The 21,428-nt window shown below is 35.1% G+C and overlaps 1 protein-coding gene across 19 annotated transcripts in view; it reads right to left on the bottom strand.

The window, feature by feature from the left end:
• Positions 1-21,428, bottom strand: part of PARD3 (par-3 family cell polarity regulator) — a 696,667-nt gene that overhangs the window by 297,163 nt on the left and 378,076 nt on the right. For all 19 annotated transcript variants that reach the window (XM_079769113.1, XM_079769103.1, XM_079769104.1 and 16 more), the window contains exons 10-12: positions 17,161-17,300; positions 13,658-13,786; positions 9,923-9,961 (exon numbers count right to left, since the gene is read on the bottom strand). In XM_079769113.1, coding sequence (XP_079625239.1) covers positions 9,923-9,961; positions 13,658-13,786; positions 17,161-17,300 — 308 coding nt within the window. The remainder of the gene's footprint in view (positions 1-9,922; positions 9,962-13,657; positions 13,787-17,160; positions 17,301-21,428) is intronic.

The raw sequence follows: 21,428 nt of genomic DNA, 5'->3' as shown, positions 1-21,428 counted from the left end.
TCTTGTGGGACTAAGTCTTTAACTAGTGGGGTCTACAATAACTCCAGGTTAATGTCAGAAATGCTTGGTGTAGTAAAGCTCACACATCTGGTAGGTGTGAGTAGAGAAATACAGCAGTTTGTTCCTGCTCATGGCTTCACCTTAATTTACTGATTTCTCTGTTACTCCTTCTCCATAGAGTTAATATTTTTATTGCATAGGTCATGATAAATTAATAACAACATGTGAACATTCCCACAACAAATGGGAAAAGGATATGAATGAGCAATTCATTAAAGATGAGTGGACCAAAAAAATAACTAAAAGGTGGTTCAATCTTACTTGCAACAAGACACACATCAACAAAAGTTATCAAATTGCTAAAAAAAAAAATAAGTTATTTTAAGTAATGATATTCAAGAATTCAGAAGGTGTGGCAAATGGGCATGTTCTTCACTGCTAGTGAAAATATAAAGTTTCATTATATATGGAAGCCAATTTGACAATGCTTATTGCTTAACCCAGAAATATAACTTTTAATAATATGGCATTTAAAAGTTAATTGTGGTTAGGAAAAAAGATTTAACTGTTAGGGTGGACACTGTTATAATCACAATAGATAAAAATTGAAAATAAGCTATATGTATGATATCAAGTAGATTTAAGATAAAGTATCCTTTAAAAACATTTAGTGAGACAAAAACATCTACAACTAAGAAATTGGGTTTTACCCTGTGGACTATCATAATTTCCAGTACTTCACACTCACTATCAGCCTTGATATCCTATTCTTCTAAATTGTTCAGTGTCTGTCTTTTCATATCAGTAAAAGCTTCATGAGGAAGGGATATATCAGTCTTTCCTTCTGCCTGGGACATAAAATTTATAAGCTACATGACATATGCCTGGGATATAACATATATTATTTACATAGGTACAGAAGAAAATCATTTTTTAAAATGCACATCAAAATGGTGGCACTGAAGTCACATAATTGCAGGTGATTGGTTGATATTTTCCTCTGCTTGACTTAATTTTCTACCATCAATATACATTACTTTTGTGTATTATAAAACCGCCATTCTGTACCATTCTTTAATACTCCTTCTTCAAAAACACAGTGTGGGAGAGAAGGAAATGTTGGGCAGGGGCTGGTGCTGGCAAGGGGAAGACTGGCTTTTACAAAACAATTACACCATAGTGGCTACCACCCCATTCACACACCTAACGAAAGTTCTTATAAAAGTGAATATTATAATTAAATATGTTATCGTAAATAGTAAACATTTCTGTTTTTAATTAAGAAGATTAATTTTTAAATATAGAGGTCATTTAGATTTTTGCATTAAAAAAATAACCCTCCAGTCATACTTACTCCCAAAGTTGCTTAATGTTAAATATTTTAGTTTATCCTATATGTGAAATGAATGTTTATGCATGTTACTTGTGATGATATTTTAGGGTTAAGTTTCCTATTGGCCAAGTTAACGTCATATCTGGCTTTATTGTGCTCTTTACTAATTCAAATAGTGGGTGTAAAATTTAAAGAATTTAGAAATGTGTTCCTTCATAACACAAATACTGAGAAATAAATGATTCATACCATTATTAATATGTAATGTTAAGCCAGAAAAAAAATCCTTATCCATTCAAAGAAATGTCACACAAACCGAAATTGAGGGACATTCTCAAAGTAACTTGCTCTTCAAAACTGAAAAACAAATATAAACTAAAGATATGTTTCAAATTAAGGGAGACCAAGGAGACATGATTAAGTCCCATGTCTGATCTTAAACTGGAACCTGAACAAGATTTTAATGCTTATGCATTCATTCAAACATTCATTCATTCATTCATTCATTCATGCATGCATGCATGCATGCTATTACAATGTGTAAAAATGGGAGAGGGAGGAATGGAAGAAAATTATATATCAAAAATGGGAAAAAGCAGGGGAGGGAGGAATGGAAGAAAGTTATATATCAAAAGTGGGAAATTAACAATTGAGGAAAGTGGGTGAAGGGTATACTGAAGCTCTTTGAACAATTCTAAAACTTTTCTGAAAATTCTGAAATATCAGAATAACAATTATACCTACTAAATTATTCAGAATAGTTTTTTCTGTATCTAATATAGTTTTTATTTTTAAATCAGGTATTACTACCAACATAATCTTTAAAATAATCTGAGTTCAATAGTGAAAAGAACCACTAAATTTTAAAGATATCTATTTTGTCACTATACCACAAAAAGACAATAAAAAATAAGATATATTTCCCAAAGAAAAGCATACCAAACATTAAGAAATCCTTATCTTACTATGGTTATAAGAAATTTCAAATGAAATCCTTAAACATTGACAGATCACTATATGAAGTCATTACTATTTTTAATATCATGAAAATATTAATATATTCCAATTTTGCAATAAGATTTTTAAATAAGTTTGTATCATTTGAATTACATTCACCTAATTACTTTATAAGTTTAAGGTAAGTTTGAGCATCTAAAGCACTAGAAACAGTAAATCCTATATAATAAAGAGCTAATATGCAAATGGTTATCATACTCTCACGCCCTCGCGCAGTGGCTGGGGGACCTGAGGCTGCACCCCCAGTCCAGCTCCAGGCTGGGGGAACTGAGGCTGCGCCCCCCGCCCTGCGGGGCTTGATGGGTGTGGGGCCGGCCAGGTCTGGGTCTTGCGCGATTTCGAGGTGCGTGTGGGTGGGCGGGACTTGACTCTAAATCACGCGCGGGTGGGTGGGGACTTGACTCTGGGTCCCATGGCACACCCCAGATTCTGACAGGAGGGAGATTTTCACATACATTTTACTAATTTTCTTTCATCTCTGACACTTCTATTATAGAGAAAGGGCAAACAGCAATATTAAAATATTTCCTATAATTAATTCCCTTTTAATGTGCACAAATTTCGTGCACCGGGCCACTAGTGTTTTATAAAATTCTTCGTGACAATAGCAACATTGGATGCTCAAAACCAAACCATTAAGGTCAACATATTTAGTGTATGATAGTATAAATTTTCAACAAAATCTCAAACTATAAAGTTTTGTACACTTTCATCTATGTTCTCTAGAATATCAAAGTTAACTTACATTAGAAGCCTAAAGAATTGTTTGATGAAGAGTTTATCTCAAAGAATTTGTACAAATTTTCAATAAAGATATAATGACTCATAATTTATTTCCCCATTAGGTTCCCCATTTACTTTGTCTGGCTCATCTATTTTCTCCTGATCCCCAGCTTTATTGAGATATAATTGACCTTGTGTTACTTTAAAGCAGTGGTTCTCAACCTTTCTAATGCCGCGACCCTTTAATACAGTTCCTCATGTTGTGTTGACCCCCAACCATAAAATTATTTTCGTTGCTACTTCATAACTGTAATTTTGCTACTGTTATGAATCGTAATGTAAATATCTGTGTTTTCCGATGGTCTTAGGTGACCCTGCTAGAGGTGACCCTGCTAGAGGCTCTACAGCAGCGGTTCTCAACCACAGCAGCGGTTCTCAACCTGTGGGTCACAACCCACAGGTTAAGAACCGCTAGCAGGGTCGCCTAAGACCATCGGAAAACACAGATAATTACATTACGATTCATAACAGTAGCAAAATTACAGTTATGAAGTAGCAACGAAAATAATTTTATGGTTGGGGGTCGACACAACATGAGGAACTGTATTAAAGGGTCGCGGCATTAGAAAGGTTGAGAACCACAAATGATTTAGGAACCATTTTTTTAGCAAGAACTATTTTTTAGCAAGCATACACACTTTAACAGCTGATAGCTCAATTTTGAAAATGAAATGTATTTTAATAAACACTGCCTTCATAATTATTAAAAATGTGAGTATACATTTTTGGGGATACCCTATATGTTCCAGTATTTGTAATTATAATCACTATGCTATACATTAAATGTCCAGAGCTTATTCATATTATAAGTTTATTCTCTTTGACCAACATCTCCCCTTTCTCTCCAACCCCCAGGCCCTGGGAATCCCCACTGTATTCTCTGTTTCTATGAGTTTGGCTTTTGTAGATTCCATATGTAAGTTATACATGTATCAAACAGTATTTATCTTTCTCTCTCTGACTTATTTCACTTAGCATAATGCCCTAAAGGTAGATACATGTTGTTGCAAATGGTAGGACGTCCTTCTTTTTTATGGCTGGATAATATTCCATTTTATGTGATATTCCACATACACATATCATATCTTTTTTTAACAATTCATCTGTTGATGTACAGTTATGTCTATCCGTAACTTGCCTATAGTGAGTAATGCTGCAACAAAAATGGGAGTGCAGCTTTCTCTTTGATATCTTGATTTCATTTCCTTTGGATAAATAGGATGTCCGAAAAAATGTATGTATATACTTTGAATAATTATAAAGGTAGTGTTTATTAAAATACATTACATTTTCAAAATTGAGCTATCAGTTGTTAGAGAGTATACACATTTCGGAGGGATACCTTGTATACTCAGAAGTAGAACTGCTAGAACCTATGATAGTTCTATTTTTAATTTTATGAGGAACCTTAATACTGTTTTCCATAGTGGCTGCATGAACTTACTTTTCTACAGTGAACAAGGATTCCCTTTTCTCCATATGGTCATCAATACGTTATCTCTTGTCTTTTTGACAAGACATTCTTCTAACAGATATGAGATGATATCTTGTGGTTTTGATTTGTATTACCCTAATGATTAGTTGGGTACCTCTTCCTAACCTGGTGGTCATTAGTATGTCTTTTTTGGGAAAAATTATATTCAGATCCTCTGCCCATTTTTTTTTTAACCAGATTAAGTTTTACGAGTTCTTTATACATTTTTAGATATTAACCTCCTACCAGATATATGATTTGCAAATATTTTCTCACACTCCACAGATTGCCTTTTAATTCTGTTCATTGTTTCCTTTGCTGTGCAGAGCTTTTATATTTAATTTAGTCCCACTTGTTTATTTTTTCTTTTGTTTCCTTTGCTTTTGGTATCTAATCCAAAAAACAAACAAAAATATATTGCTGAGACTGATGTCAAGAAGTTTACCCCAAAAGTTTTCTTCTAGGAGTTTTATGGATTCAAGTCTTACATTCAAATCTTTAATCCACTTTGAGTTGAATGTGAAATCGGTGGCCAAATTCATTCTTCTGCATGCAGTAATCAAATTTTTCCAAAACCATTTAGTGAATGTTGTTCCCCACTGTTCTTTTGTCATCAATTAATTGACCATATATGCATGGGTTCATTTCTCAGCTTTCTATTCTGTTTCCTTGATCTATGTGTCTGTTTTTATGTCAATACCATATTGTTTTTATTACTATAGCTTTATAATATAGTTTGAAATCAGGTAGTGTGTGCCTCCAACTTTGCTGTTCTTTGCTTTGGCTATTTGGGGGTCTTTTGCAATTCCATGTACATTTTAGGATTTTTTTTTTCTATTTCTGTGAAAAATGCCATTGAAATGTTGATAGATTGCAATGATTCTGTATTATCATATGGGTAAAACAAACATTTTAACAATACTAATTTTTCAAATCCATGAATATGGACTCTCTTTCCATTTATTTGTGTCTTCAACTTCTTTCAATATTGTCTTATAATTTTCAGCATCCAGATCTTTTACCCCTAGGTTAAATTTATTCCTAACTGTATTTTACTCTTTTTTATGCTACTGCAAATGGAATTTACTTCTTAATTTCTTCAACTGTTTTCTCAATTTACGGGGGAGGAGGGATGGTCAATATGGTAGCATTTACTTGATCTACTACAACCATTAGTCAACTGAACCTATTAATAATCATGCTTATTGCCTTGCTCATTAAAATTTCTAAATCAAGGCTATTCATACCTTCTGAAATTAGCTTATCAAGATGCCCCCTGATTTTCAGGAAGGTTCCCCAAAACTCCCCAATAAATCCCTGCAGTTTCTGTAAGAAGAACCCACTAACTCTTTCTGGAATTCATTTTGACATGATATTTAACTATGAAGTAAACATATCTTATTTCTATGGTCTGGTAACATCTCTAAACTGTAAAATTTTCTAAAGCTCTACTTTAATCCAATAGCCCTGAATTTGTTTAACATACAATTATATTCTTACCTGGATCTTAATGAAGAGTTCTTGGAGGGCTTACTTACTATTCAGGTTTGCATTAGTCCAGGAAGAAAGTGACATTTTGGGAAGTGAAGGCCTGAGCCAAAAGGTAACTTCATACCTCATTCTAATGTTAATTTTAGGTATCAATTTGGAGGGTATTTATGAATGAGATTAAATATTTAAATTGGTAAACTTTGAATAAAACAGATTGCCCTCCACAATGTAGGTGGACCTCATCCAATCAGTTAAAGGCCTGAGCAGAAGAACAGAAAGGCCTCTCAGAGCAAAGGGTGAATTGTCAGACTGACTTTGTTCTTCATCTGTACCCCTGGTTCTACTGGGTTAAAGCCTGCCAGCCTTTGGAATAGAACTGGATCAGGGCTCTCCTGGGTCTTGAGCCTTGCTAGCATCCACAATTACACAAGCCAATTCATTATACTAAATATATTTCTTTATATACACACATCCTATTGGTTTTATCTGGAGAGCTCTAATATATCCATGAATATCTTATCCAAGTTGGACATTCACATGAGAGTGTCCTATATCAAGTGAATGAACTTTTCAAAGGCAAAGAGTTTGTTCATGATGTGGAACAAGTGACCTTGAGACTTTGCTGAATAATTCAGCTTTCTGTCGCATTCTGAATTAGGTAACCTAAAACCAGAGTTTCTAATTTCCCACTCTCATTAATGAATACAATATTTCAACAATGTAGAGGAAATTTACATCACAAAAGTTCAAAAAAGTCTATTAGCTACTATTATGCAGTTACCCTAATCATCAACCTTAATGCTTTTTATTAATTTATCAGACTAAATCAGTTATGGATCATTGTGAAAAATCAGTCAACAAACTAACTGAGCTTTAGGACACATCTGTTCTCAAGGTGCTTACAATAACATGACAGTTTAAATAATAGCAGAGAATTATAAGACTTAAATTAATTTAATGGTTAGTCATCACATGGCATAAAGAGTGGGAGAGGCCCTGGAAGTCAATTTGCTAAATTAAAATTTTAACAGAAAGCCTTTCACAACCCAAAATGGTACTCCATACAGAGCAAGAGCAGAAACAACGGCAAAGATATGAGGACGCATTTTGAAAAGAAAACATTTGAAAAAAGACTATATGCTTTTTTAGTTTACTTGGAAAACTTCCCTCAGAAAAAAAAAATTCCATTTGTAATTGGAAATCCCAGGCAACAAGTATATGTATAGTACTACTTCTGTTAAGGTGACTGAATTGTCATTATCTCTGGCATGCTCTCATGCATACACAGGGCTTGTGGGTGAGGAGTGGATTAGAATGGACCATGAGATTCTCAATGGAATATATACCACACTTAAAAGTCCATGCTGCTGCTTCCCCTTAGTGAATGAAAAGTTCAGGGCTAATCACCAATGCCCTCACGAGCACTGACTAAATATTTTGAAAGAACATACTTTATTGCTTACAGCATCATGTCCTATCTCAAATTGTCATAAGCATTAACTGATGTAGTTTATGTCTGAAGTCATTCTGTTTTCCAGAAATTTCTATTTTATTAAGATTCTAACAACAAAGAATGTTCTTTACCCAGGGATCACACTAGAAAATATTGCCCCCAAGTAGCATTTCTCTTGAAATTGGTTCACGGTTTGGTTATTGATATACAGAAGTATTCAAATGCATACACTCATACACAAATAATCTACCACCCATTTATTATCTAAGGACATGTGGCGTCTTCATGCTTGCACTGCATTCTTCCCCCAAAGTTAACAAAGAGATTTTCACATATTTTATCTTAAAATGTTTTGGTACTGTTTTAGGTTTAATTTCAGAATCAACTGGGATTTATTTTACTGTATGGTGAGAAAAAAAGAAATCTAACTTTTTAAATTGAATGGCCAATTAATTGTTTTAAACATTAAAGAAACCATCCTTTACCACCATTTTGAAATGCCACCCTTAACATACATCTACAAAGCACGTCTATTTCTATCATCACTAATAAGTATTTTAGTTTTAGAGTACTTTTTGTCATCATTTAAAAATAGTATAAAAATCACTCTTGTGCTCACTTTATTCTTTATAATCAATCTGTTCAATATCCCTCACCTTCCAACCCACCCCACCACACACACACACACACCACCGTGATTCTGATTAGCTGTCACTGATCTATTGATTTTAGAAATAAAAAATTAAGATTATGAATTTTCTACAACCCATACTTATGAATGTATATTCTCAAGGTTGTTTATTGATTTTCCTCTGAGGTCTGATTTGTCATCCATTTTTGTAATTATGAAATCTTCATAGTACTGTTTCTAATTTATTCTTAATTTTTCCAACTAAATCTAAGTTATAAGTTATATTATAACTTGGTAGCTAGAATAGATAATAACAGTGTGAACCACAAGCACTGTGCTTTATATAGGTTTTAAATATTTTGTTTGTTTATTAGATTCAAATTTGCTTATTTATGAATCTGTAAAGAAAATCAAACCTGCTAATTATGTTATTCAAATTCTTCATATTCTTACCATTTTGGGTCTACCTAATATGACAATTTTTGAAAATATGTATTAGCATCACCATGTGGATATGGTTTTGTTAAATTTTCTTTCTCCTTACAAGAGTTTAGGTATGATATGTTTTGTGCTATGTTGTTTGATGTGTAAAAGGCCCTAACTGTTAGAATGTTATCAAATGACATTATATGTCAATATAAACACCTTTTCTTTATTTCCCCATGCAGGGCATCCATGCTAAAAAATTATTTTCACAACTCATATGTCATGTCTTACTTTCACTGTGTTAGTACTGCCTGGTAGAACTCAACTTATTCCTTTACTAGAGGCCCGGTGCACAAAATTCTTACACTGGGCGGCGGGGGGGGGGGGGGGGGGGGGCCTCAGCCCAGCCTGGACCCTCTCCAATCCGTGACCCCTCAGGTGATGTCCAAATGCCGGTTTAGGCCCGATCCCTGTGCTGGCTCCTAACCGCTCACCTGCATGCCTGCCTGATCAACCCTAACTGCTCTCCCCTGCAGGCCTGACTGCCCCTAACCACTCTGCCTGCCTGTCTGATCCCCCCTAACCACCTCTGCCTTGGCCCTGCTACTGTGGCTTTGTCCGGAAGGACGTCTGGATGATGTCCAGTCTATCTGGTCTAATTAGCATATTATCCTTTTATTAGTATAGATTTCCAGTCTGTATGTATTAGGGTTTGTTTACCAAACAGAACACAACTAGATTTGCATTTTAATCCATGTTGGGAATACTTATTTTTATTAAACTACCCCTTCATAATAGGCTAATATAATTTATACTAAAATACCTCTGAGTTATTAAGAAAACTAGTATATTTAGCCTAATTACTGACATTTTATTTTTCCTTATTATGACACGTTTCTATTGTGCTTTTAGTCCTGCCTATTTTTTCTGTGTCTGAATCAAGTTTTGTTTTTGTTTCATTTTTTCACTTTGTAGCCACTTATAGCATTTCACAACTCATGAAGTTCTTTACATATATGTCTAACTACCAGAATCACCAACTTTTGGTCTCTCTTATGCAGTTAATAGAAAATTAATCTAATCTATCTCCCTTTTTTGTCTAACCAAAAATAAGCATGAAATATTCTATATTGGGGATAATAACAGTAAGTCACCTTAAGACAATACCACTTTGGAATTTAATAAACTTGGGTAATATCTGTATGTTCCAGGAAAAGGGAGGAAAAGTTAACGTCATATTTACTTAATTAGTATGAAGTTAGTGCCATTTATTTTTCAAACATCTCTGCATCCTGAAAAAGACAAAGCTCTTACCGTTTCTTTTGGAATCTGCATCTGGCTTGGCTCTGCATTCTAGAAGAATTGAAGAAAATCATAAATACAAGACTGACCAAAGCCATCTTCAACACACAGGGACATAAAGCTTTAGTTGAAAGGAAATTATGCTGGTTTTTAAAATCCACAAAATAGAGTATGATTATATTTTGGCTGATATATTACTCTGTCTTCCAAACTTTCACTGGGATGCTTATGTTATCTTCTGTGGGTGTGTGTTTTAAGAAATTTTTCTAGATGTATGTTTTTAATTGCTCATTCACAGTACATCATCAATTTAATACAGAAAAAAAAAAACAAATCTCAACAAAGAGCTCTTCTTTTCATAGCATTATTTCTAATTTATTTTTAATTTTTCCAACTAAATATGTTATGTTATATAACTTGATAGCTAGACCAGATAATAACAGTGTGAACCAAAAGCATTATACTTTAAAATATTACATAGGTTTTAAATGTCATTTATTTAATATATTATAGAGTAGCTTTAATTACACAGTTACAAGGTTGATTAATTTAAAATCTACATATTGATAAAAGTATATCATTGTAGACACAGAATTTATACACAGACACCCCAAACCAAGGAAGAGTTTGGTCATTGGATTAAAAGATCATTTTAAATGAATGCCCCCTTTAAGTTTTTAGAATTTTATTCTCCTAAATCTTGACAAACAGATGCAAAATTAGTAACAGACTGACAGCCTACTGGCTCACTCCTTAATGAAACACTCAAAGGCAATAAATTAAATAACCAAGAAAAAAAAGTAGGTAGCAGAAGGGGAAAACAGAAGCCTGTAATATCAAAATTGGACAAGAAGAACCTAAATAACCTTAAGCTGACTGTATGTTGGCACTGACTCTGGAAAGGCTGCGTAAGAGCGTGTGCAAGCTTTGGCAATCTAATAATGCTATTACCCAAGCTCACATACTGAGGAAGAATTAAAGCTTCATCAAATCATATCTAAGTCTTAGTTTTGCTTTAATTGCAAATTTACAACTTAATAAAGACATCTCCAGATTTAGGATCAGGTGGCATTTTAAGCACAAAATTGGATAACAGTGTGGGGGGAAAGAGTAATGCATTAAACATTTTAAAATAGACATTTTTCAAAATCTACTTAAAACAAAAGTGCTCACTTTTCATTTTTATCAAAATCTGAAATTTCCCCAAAATCACAAAAAAATTTGGATCTGTTAGTAACCATGAGATGGGACATTCTTATAATTAAAATTTATCTGACTTATAATAAAAGGGACATTTTATTTACCATGACACACCCATACTTGAAGTATCAGCTTAAGAGATTTAGGGCTATAGAACAAATTTAGGACCTGTGCCCCTAAAACTTTGACACTCTAGTATATATGAATTGTTTTATAGACAAAGCTATAAAGCCAGCTGAAAGAGATGTCAAATGTTGTAAAATGACCCAGCTAGAATATTTTTGAAATATTTAAAATACCATTTGTACTTGAAGTAAAACAATTCTCACCGCATCAAAAGATAAAGGTGATTCCTCCAATTATGTTGTTTTTATATATAAACTAGAGGCCCAGTGCATGAATTCATGCGCAGATGGGGTCCAGCCTGCCAGCCCCGCTCAATTGGGACAGATCAGGGCTGGGCCTGTAAGGAGGAGGAGATGGTGGGAGGTTGGCCAGCTGGCTGTCCCTGATCGGGGCCTGATCAGGGCCGGGCCAGCTGGGAGAAGGGACTACAGGTGATTGCTGGTGGGCCCCGCCCCTGATTAAAGTTAGGGGGCTGAATGGGGGTGGGGTACGCCATGGGGAGGGGCCATGGATAGGGAGGAGGAGATGGCGGGAGGTTGGCCAGCTGGCCCTGCCCCTGATTGGGGTGGGGGGGGGGGCGATCTGGGGTGGGACCAGGTGGGGGAGGGGCGGCAGGAGATTGGCCAGCGGTCCCGCCCCTATTTGGGTGGGGGTTGCGATCAGGGGTGAGGCAGCCAGGGGGAGGGGCTACAGGAGGTTGGCCAGCCAGCCCCACCACCTATTGGGGTGGGGGGTGCAATCAGGGGTGAGGTGACCAGGGGGAGGGGCTACAGGAGGTTGGCTGGTCAGCCCTGCACCCTATTGGGGTGGGGGATGCTATCAGGGGTGGGATAGCCAGGAGGAGGGGCAACAGGAGATTGGCCGCCCAGCCCCGCCCCCTATTGAGGTGGTGGGGTGCGATCAGGGGCTGGCCAGCGGGTAAGGGGCTGCGGGCCTATTGTGGGGAGGGCTGAGGAGGGTAGGGAGGAGGCGTTTGGCCTGCCCCGCTCTTGATCAGGGTGGGAGAGTCCGATCAGGGGCAGGTCAGCAGGGGGAGGAGGGCCGCAAGGTTGGCTGGCCGGCCCCACCCCCTGATCGGGCTGGTTCGCTGGCCACAGTGGGCATCATAGCAACTGGTTGTTATGGCCATTATGGTAGCTGGCTTCTTATATCCTATCTAATAAAGAGAGAATATGCTAATTGACCCTCACGCCATCGCAAAGATGGCGGCGCCCACAGCCAATAAGGAGAGAATATGCTCATTGACTGCCCCGCCCTCAAATATGGTGGCGCCCAAGGAGGGAATATGCTAATTGACTGCCTCGCCCTCAAAGATGGTGGTGCCCACAGCCACAAGATGGCAGCATCCAGTTCCCTCAGCCCCACTGGGATGGCAGGTGCATGGCAAGGCCAGGCCCACCCCGCGCGCCTGCCTCTGGAGTCACCCAGTCCCCTCAGCCCCCCGCCCCCCCAGGGAAGGCCCGAGGCACAGGCAAGCCTTGGATGGCAACTGCCCAGCCACCCAGGGCCGGCCTGAGGCTCAGGTAACCAGGGCTGGCCTAGGCTTGCGCTGCTGGCAGTGGCAGCAGCAGAGGTGTGATGGGGCATTGCCTTACCCTGATCGCCGGGTTGCCTCCCGCCTCTGAGGGCTTCCGGATTGTGAGAGGGGGCAGGCCGGGCAGAGGGACCCCGCCCCCTCCAGTGCATGAATTTTCATGCACCAGGCCTCTAGTATATAGATAAACTTTGTCCTTTTTGCAGAAAAACACTTAGAACTATGTTAACTTAATATACATATTTCCTTTTCACCAGTACTATATAAATACCCTTATCTAATATTTAGATGTGTTGATATATACATAAAAAGTAAAACAGTTTGCAAAAAAAATGTTTTTTCATTTGATTTATGTTATTTGCAATAATGTTTATGTTAGTAACTAATGGTCATGGGGCTTACTGACACTCAGTATTTTTATTTTCAATAACAATATTTTAAAGGTATTCCTTTTCATTAAAGAAACAAGCATCTTTATTTGCTTAGCTACATGGACCATGAAAATCTGAAATCTGAAGATTTGTCATAGGTAGTAGAGAACACAGCAAGATTTCAACAAGAGCCTTTGAAGCGACAGTAATGAAATAATCAACATCTCTGTATTCAATCAGGCCATCAGAAATCATTCAATAATAAACATTTGCTGTCCTAGAAAATATCCCTGCAATCTGATTTTTAAATAACCCTATACTCAACGTTGTAGATATCTATTTCCAAACCTGAAGAAATATGAAAAAAGAATGCCTGTATTAAGTTAAGATTGAAAGACATATAGAATATAGAAACTGCTTGGAAAATATCCCAATAAACATTGGTTAGGTAGGTAGCCCAGACCACCCCTGGCTCATGTGCATCAGAAATCTTTCATGTGCTCTAAATTTACACACCAGTTCCCTTGGGTGGAAGGCATCTTCTTGGCGAAAGACCAGAAGGCTCACTGTCCCTTCCATCTTGGTGCTTCTCAACAGGGAAACAACTTCCTCTTGGGATTTGCCTGCTAAATCTACTCCATTTACCTAAAACAAACAAATAGTTTTCAGCTGCAATCCTGTGCAAACAGATAACAGAAGAAAAGACACACATTGTAGAACTGATCATATCTGCTATAAAACATAACTCATTTCATGGTAAAATTTGGCATAATCTGGTAACCACCAGGCTGTTGTGCTAATAAAGAAATGCAGATAAGGTTTTTAGAAGTGAGACATGAAGTAGTAAATCTTTCAGTGCTTATCAATAAATCAAAAGCTAAAGCCACCAGAGCATTAAAAAGTAACATGTAATAAACAAATAATATAACATATCAAGTTAACACAAAACATACTGACTGTGAACTGAGATGTCTTGATGGCCTGTACAGCATAGGTTTTCTTATACCAAAATAAAAAGTTGTATCTTTTATAGGGGGTAGTAAAAACACACTCAAAAATATTTTAACTTTCAAAGAAATTCTACTAACAATTATGAAGATAAACATTTTCAACCCTAAAAGGCTAACATTAAAGAAGAATCTCCACAAAATAATCCTGGAGATTATTTTGGAGGAATAGCAATATTTCACCTCAATATTCTTCAATGTTTAAAAAAATTCTACCAAAACAAAAGATTTAAAACAACCAAGTCCTCAGAATTGCATCATTTTTATTTTGTAGGAAGTATAATAACATTATCAGAAAGCACTATATATTTAACAGAATGAGAGTGGAATTTGCTTTTTAAAAGTTCTCTATCTCATTTTCTTAGACAAAAATAACATTTTGTCCAAGCCAATTAAGTATATTATTTAAATTGTAATATCAAAATCTTCCTGTAATTAGACTATGTTTTGGAACCTTTCCCCTCTATTGAAAACCATCTTATATAGTTCAATATACTACTATTAAGGGATTGCAAGAAATAGATAAGTAATAATAGGTTAAAAGGAAGCAAAAAAAATTCTAAGTAATAAAAACATCTTTTGATAATTTTTCTATATGCTTCCACATATCCAGATACTCATAAAAATTACAACCCACAGAATTACTGATATTGTGTAGATACTAAACAATTAGATTTCAAACATGTGAAATGTAGTTTCAATTGTAAGAGAAAGCTAATAGCTATAAAAAATAAAACCTAATTCAGAAAAAAATACAGGTTGCAAGCCCTTCCCATTGCTAAAAATAAAAAAATAGTCTTTGTGATGTGTTGACACAGTAGAGCAATTATGTGATGAAAGAGAGACTCAAAAATAAAATAAGGACCTTTAGAAAGAAAGAAGGTTACATAGGGACAAATTCAGGGAAAGGAAGAGGTCTGGGAAAAAAGGACAAATTTTTTTTCTTTTTGGACTTAGAGGCAAAGATTCAAGTCCCAGCTGAGACTTTTACTAAATAAAACACGCTACAAATACAGACTAAAAATAATATTCTAGTTAACCCTTGAACAACATGGGTTTAAACTACACAGGCCCACTTATACACAGATATATTTTCAATAAATAAATACAGTACTATAAATGTATTTTCAATTCCTTATGATTTTCCTACTAACATTTTATTTTGTCTAGCTTACTTTATTGTAAGAATACAGTATATAATGCATATAATGTGAAATATGTGTTAATCAACTATTTATGCTATTGGTAAGGCTCTGATCAACAGTAGAATACCAGTAGGTGTGAGTTTATAGGGAATCAAAAGTTATACTCATTGGTTATGAAATGGACACAGACAGTAGGGGGGTGAGGGCATATGCTGGGGGGGTGGGAGAGGTCAATGGGGAAAAAGGAGACACATGTAATACTTCAAACAATAAGAAATTTAAATTAAAAGAAAGTTATACTCAGATTTTCAAATGCACGCGTGTCAGCGTTATTCAATGATCAATTCTATATAATTTATATACCAAGGAAAAGTGGTCCCTTTTATAAACAACACTTTAAATATAATTTGTACTCAAACCTTTCCTTTTATTCAGCCTTTCCTATTAGTGTCTGTTTAAAAATATAGTGTCATGTGAATGAGAAAAAAAGAATAAGAGCTTAAGATTTAAATAATCTAGGTACAAAATGTAGGCATGAAAAAAATCAAGAAATGTTTAGGACAGTTAAATATGGAGAGTTCAAATAACCCAGTGATTCCTCTTCTGACAATTTATCTGAAGAAACCCAAAACATTGATTTGAAAGAATATATGCACCCCTATGTTCATTGCAGCATTATGTAAAAGCCAAGAATTGAAAATAGCCCCAAAAATCCATCAGTAGATGAGTGGATAAAAAAAACAAAAAAGCTGTGGTACATTTACACAATGGAATACTACTCTGCTGTAAAAAGGATGAAAATGTTATCCTTTGTGACAGCATTAATGGACCTGGAGAGCATTATGCTACGTGAAATAAGCCAGTCAGTGAAAGAAAAGTACCATATGATTTCACTCATATGTGGCATGTAATGAACAAACTGAACTGCCAAGAAAAATGAAAACAGAATCACAGACAGAGAGCGCAGACAGCTCTAGGGGGAGGGGGAGAAGGGGGAGAAATTGAGAAAAAAAATAAGAGAGAACTCATGGACATCATGGACAACAGTGTGGTGATTGCTGGGGGGTGGGGGATGGGTGGGTAGAGGTGGTAGAGGGTATACAGGAGATAAAAGATGATGGAAAAATAAAATTACATTTAACAATGTATAATAATACAGGAAAAGGGTTAATATAAAAATGTTAACATTGGAATTTGAATACTATTTAATATCTGCAGCTAAGAATATAGAGTATGTTTTCTGAAGAAAACACTAAGAAAAAATGGCTAATAAATTATATTTTACTCACTATTTATCCCCTTTATTTCCATATGCACAAACATTCACATAAACAGAAATTCTGTATATTTATGTAAGTCAAAAACATTTCCAAAGACCAATGGATCGAAACTCATGAGGCACAGAAAGGAAATTTTGAAAACTGTGTTTTCTTTTTCTTCTGACATTTGATTATTATGTCTCAATTCATTTTCCATGCTGCCATTTAAAAACTTCCTGTTCCTCTCATTAAAATACACCGTTTCATTTACTTCAATTGTCTCTGTTCTGATTACAAAGTAGATAGCATTTCTATATTGCCAGACATAAATTTAAAGCCATCTAGAATATAACCTCATAGGCATTGTACTTACATAATGTCAAAATGTTACGGTACTTCATAAAACAAATGTCTAGGTTACTAAAACTTTGAGTGCACTAAACAAAAAAGGTATTTCTTATCAAATAACATGGGACAATGTAAAAGTAAAGCAGAAATGCATTGTTTCGTGATGCATACTTCTGCTAAAATATGTTTCATATTTTTAAAAATATTAAACAAAAAAAACTTCCAAGAGTTATGGAACTTCTGACTTGGAAGCCTCTCACCTCTACCAGGCGGTCTCCGGCCTTCAGTCTCCCATCTTGGATGGCAGCTCCCCTGGGGAGAATGTTTTTCACATAAATGGGAGCTGAACCACCTATTGTTACATCTCTGGAAGTGATGCTGAATCCCAAACCTTCTGTACCTAAATATATAGCAGAAAATGAAAGCAAATAAAATGAAATGTGTCAAAGTTTACAGGTATTTATACATTTAAAAAAATTGTTATTATTCTCTATACCAACGTAACATTTTGTAACTTTCACAATGGCCTACATGTCTTCTAGTATTTTAAAAGTTGCAACAGATTTATCAAAATAGACTAAATTCTGAATGGTTTAAATGCTTTACATATCAAAAATTCATTATTTTGAGAAAAAATTGGAATCCATCTAAAGACAGACTAAAGATAATATACATATATAGAAATATGGTTGCTATAAGTTTTCAAATTGGTCTAAACCTTTGATTGTGAAAATAAACTTAATTTCTCTGACACAAAACAAAATTTCTGTTAAAATACACAGTACCTCCAATAGCAAGTATTATTGTGGAATAATGGTATCTACAATTGACAAGTAGGAAGTGGAGAGGAAGAGAAATGTTCAGGGAGATGAAAAAGAAATGAAGAGAACTTTTTCTAGATACAGATAACAGAATCTCTCCAAACTATAATTAGTCACAGCAATTTGCCAACAGAATGAAACCATTATAATTGCCTAGTTCTCTTCTAACTCACCTAAATCTGACCATGTACATTTGAAAAAAGCAACCAACAAGGCAAAAATACCCAGTGAAGAACCCATCACAGATCATAGATGGCAGGTCTGAAAATCAACATATCATATCTAAAGGTACTAAACTTAATGAGGCATTTAAGAATTACTATGCTGGTTTATATAATTTAAATTCAAAGTCACTTGGCAGCTTTCTTGACAGGAACACTTATAAGCTCAATATAGTGTAGAAGGTGGTTATGTATCACCGGAACCAATATGCTATAGGCCAGAATAAGCCTAGAAAAAAATGTGAAGATAAAAAAATTTCTAATGAATCAAAGAACTTTTATAACATTTTAATAATGATTAATTTCTACTAGAGGTTTTGAAAAGGTTACTTAAGATATTAGGTTGCATTTCAGTTAAAATTATATTCGAACACATACTTGCTCATTTCAGAATGAATAGAGATGTGTAAAGGCGAAAAATTTATAACATTCATTCATTTGATTCAGCACTATGTATAAAACTATGAGGAACAGAATATATTCTATAAGTAAACAAACAAATGTGGGCAAATAAATACAAATGAAAAAGTGAGTTAAAGAAACATAAAGTAGAAATGAAGAAAATATCAAATAATTATACCTGCATCAAAATCTACTGTAAATATTTTCAAGTTCAAACAAAGCATTCATTTACTGCAAATCTAAAGTCACTTTAATATGCCTGGACTATTCATTTCTTAAGTCTTCTGTGCTGAAGACCTGAATGGCACACTGTCTTTATGAAATTTTCCTAATTATTCTGCTGGGATTTTTCCATATGTCTCCATGCTTTCATGAAACTCTAATGACTTGCAATAACATTTATTAAGAAAAAATTCTAAATTATTCTCCTTTTGCAACATTAATTTATATGAGTTATAAAGGCTGATTAAACCTTAATACTACTAAAATATTAGGAATAACCTCTAAATCTGTAAGCTAAAGGTTCAAGCAATGACCTTTATTTTTATTTATTTATTTATTTATTTATTTATTTATTTATTTATTTTAAATATATTTTATTGATTTTTCAGAGAGGAAGAGAGAGGGATAGAGAGTTAGAAACATCAATGATAGAGAAACATCAATCAGCTGCCTCTTGCACAACCCCTACTGGGGATGTGCCCGCAACCAAGGTACATGCCCTTGACCAGAATCGAACCTGGGACCTTTCAGTCCGCAGGCCGACGCTCTATCCACTGAGCCAAACCGGTTTCGGCTTAAGCAATGACCTTTAAAAGAAAGATAAATAGATATCATTTTTCATTTAGCAAAGCCAACAAAATATTTTGCACTGACTGAAACAGATTATTGATCTTCCCTTCTGACTTTATTAAAAAGCTAATTTCTACAAAAGAGCAGGGTATTTGAGAATGCCAAAATGGCAATATTAAGAATTCATAATTATGGAAGCAAGTACATAGGGGCTACTCTATTTTGTGATGTTATATGGCATAATTCCAAAATTATGACAAAGCATTATTATAATGAAGGCTTCTTTTTTTAAGTACTTAAAACTGATCTCAGTTTATGAAGAGCTTCTGTCAAAGCATGTCAGGTTAAATAGAACTGAATTTAAAGTTTAACACTGACATACCCTAAGTATTTTATGTACTTCTTTAAAAATGTTAAATGTGCTCTAGCTGGTTTGTCCCAGTGGATAGAGTGTCAACCTATGGACCGAAGGGTCCCGGGTTCAGTTCCGGTAAAGGGCATGTACCTGGGTTAGGGGCTCCTCCCCAGCAAGAGCTCTGGTCAGGGCACATGCAGGAGGCAACCAATCAATGTGTTTCTCTCACATCGATATTTCTCTCTGTCTTTCCCTGTGTCTTGCACTCTCTCTAAAAATAAATGGAAAATATCCTCCAGGGAGAATTAAAAAATAAATTAATTACAATGTTAAATGTAACATAATTGGTAAAAACACCTATTAACTACAATGAAAGCTTGTTCAACTCCCATGCAATTATTATTTAAATAGATGTATTTAGTATTAATCAAAGGCAATCGGCATTCTTCACTCTTATTTACAGTAAACTATTTTTATGTAAAATATTTGTAAGTATTGGCAGGAACCCACAGGCAGTTCCAACCTTTTGTCATGTATTCTCACAGTAAATTAAAATCATGGTAGATCTATGAAGCTCTATAATATTTAGATTACTCAAGATCAGCAAAATATTTAAAGGAAAATCATTGTTTCTATTTTTCTTATGTTGATTGAGCACATTCTTTGTAAATTAGGTTGTATAAAATGTAATCATAGCTTTTAAAATGCTATTAAAATAAAAGTTTCTTTATCCAAAAAATGATTCTTTTAATAGCAAATAACATTTCACTTTATTTAAAAAGTTCACATATCATGAACTGCTAAAATATAAGAATTGTATCAAAAACTGTAATTAATTAAATAAATATACCTGTAACAGTATAAAATATACCTGTAACAGTATTGTGACTAATATCTATATGACAATGACCAGGTAAAATGTTTTTCCTTTGTTGAGAGATCCCAACCAAGCAGAATTTTATCTTTTTTACAACTCTATTTGTGTTTTTTAATGTTTTTGCTTAAAAATTAGGGCCTGTCATTTCAGTAGAGAAACAGGAAGAGGATCTGCCATTTCTCATTTAGGAATTAACAGAGCTAAAAGGGGTTTATGCTGGAATGATTCTGTTTGTAATGGGTTTCAAAAGTGGAGTAAAGCTGTCAGTTCCTAATCATGTCAACTAAGTAGTTGGAGCTTAAAAGTCAATAACCAGAAATAAGGAATCTGTGGTTCACATAAACCTCAATGAAAGAACATGACTTAGAAAGTAAATAGGAATCTCAGAGCTTACAAGCTTGTAAACCTTACCCCAGATGGAAAGAAAAATTGTCTAAATGTCAAGATACGGAATGTTCTAGTAGGAAACTAATGCCAGCAACAGGCAGGTGATGTCAGGTAATTGCTCAACTTTCTCTTCAGTTCATTTCCGTCTAACTACAGGAATGGGTTGGGCTCACAAAAAGAAAAATATCTATATATATAAAAGGCTAATATGCAAAGTGTCTCCTCTAGAGTTTGACAGGGAGTTCGATTGCTCGCTATGACATGTGCTGACCACCAGGGGGCGGCATGGAATGAAGGAAGGCCCCGGCTGGCAGCTGGAAGGCCCCAATCGGTCCTGATCGCCGTCCAGGCCTAGGGATCCTACCCATGCATGAATTTCATGCAACGGGCCTCTAGTTCTTACAATAACACCATTTTGAAAGACATAATTTAAAAACATATCAAAATGATCAGTTAAAATTGATGACTGATAGCAAAAGTATATCTCAATGCCTGGAGAGGACAACAATTGGAAATCAGAAATTCTAGCATATGTTTTAAGTCATGGATCCTGTATACAAGGATCCATGGTCTATAGGACAGTGATACTTAAAGAAATAAGTTGACATAACATATATATAATAAAGTTTTAGCAAGGCCCATTATAATCCTCCTGTCTTCTTAAGAAATGGAA

This window comes from Cnephaeus nilssonii (genome assembly GCF_951640355.1).
Source record: "Cnephaeus nilssonii genome assembly, chromosome: 4".
In the NCBI taxonomy this organism is placed as follows: domain Eukaryota; kingdom Metazoa; phylum Chordata; class Mammalia; order Chiroptera; family Vespertilionidae; genus Cnephaeus; species Cnephaeus nilssonii.
The sequence above is the reverse complement of the archived record's forward strand: the minus strand, read 5'-3'. Positions and strand labels throughout refer to the sequence as shown.